The 278-nt window shown below is 57.9% G+C and overlaps 1 protein-coding gene across 1 annotated transcript in view; it reads left to right on the forward strand.

The window, feature by feature from the left end:
* Positions 1-278, forward strand: part of LOC119585397 (neuropilin and tolloid-like protein 2) — a 22,547-nt gene that overhangs the window by 1,545 nt on the left and 20,724 nt on the right. Inside the window, exon 3 of the mRNA XM_037934060.1 lies at positions 33-257. Within this exon, the coding sequence (XP_037789988.1) occupies positions 33-257 (225 nt within the window). The remainder of the gene's footprint in view (positions 1-32; positions 258-278) is intronic.

A 278-nucleotide genomic window follows, 5' to 3' on the forward strand; every position in this document is an offset into this window, starting at 1 on the left:
AAAATAGCTTCGTGTCCATTCCTTTGCACCAGTCCCACCAGTCAGGCTGGATCTCAAGACCACGGTCACTAACAGCTCCCAACCTCCCTTTGCAAGCGCTGGACCGGCCGTACATCGAGCCGTGCCGATACTACCTGCACGGCGAGCAGGGCAAGATCAGCTCAGATGACGTCGAGGAGGAGCGCCTGGAGTACTCGAGGCAGCATAACCATCCGATCGACTGCACGTGGGTTGTGACCGTGAAGGCGAGGCGCAGGGTAAAGGTTCTTGCGTGATTC

Source organism: Penaeus monodon, chromosome 19, assembly GCF_015228065.2.
Source record: "Penaeus monodon isolate SGIC_2016 chromosome 19, NSTDA_Pmon_1, whole genome shotgun sequence".
Taxonomy (NCBI): Eukaryota; Metazoa; Arthropoda; class Malacostraca; order Decapoda; family Penaeidae; genus Penaeus; species Penaeus monodon.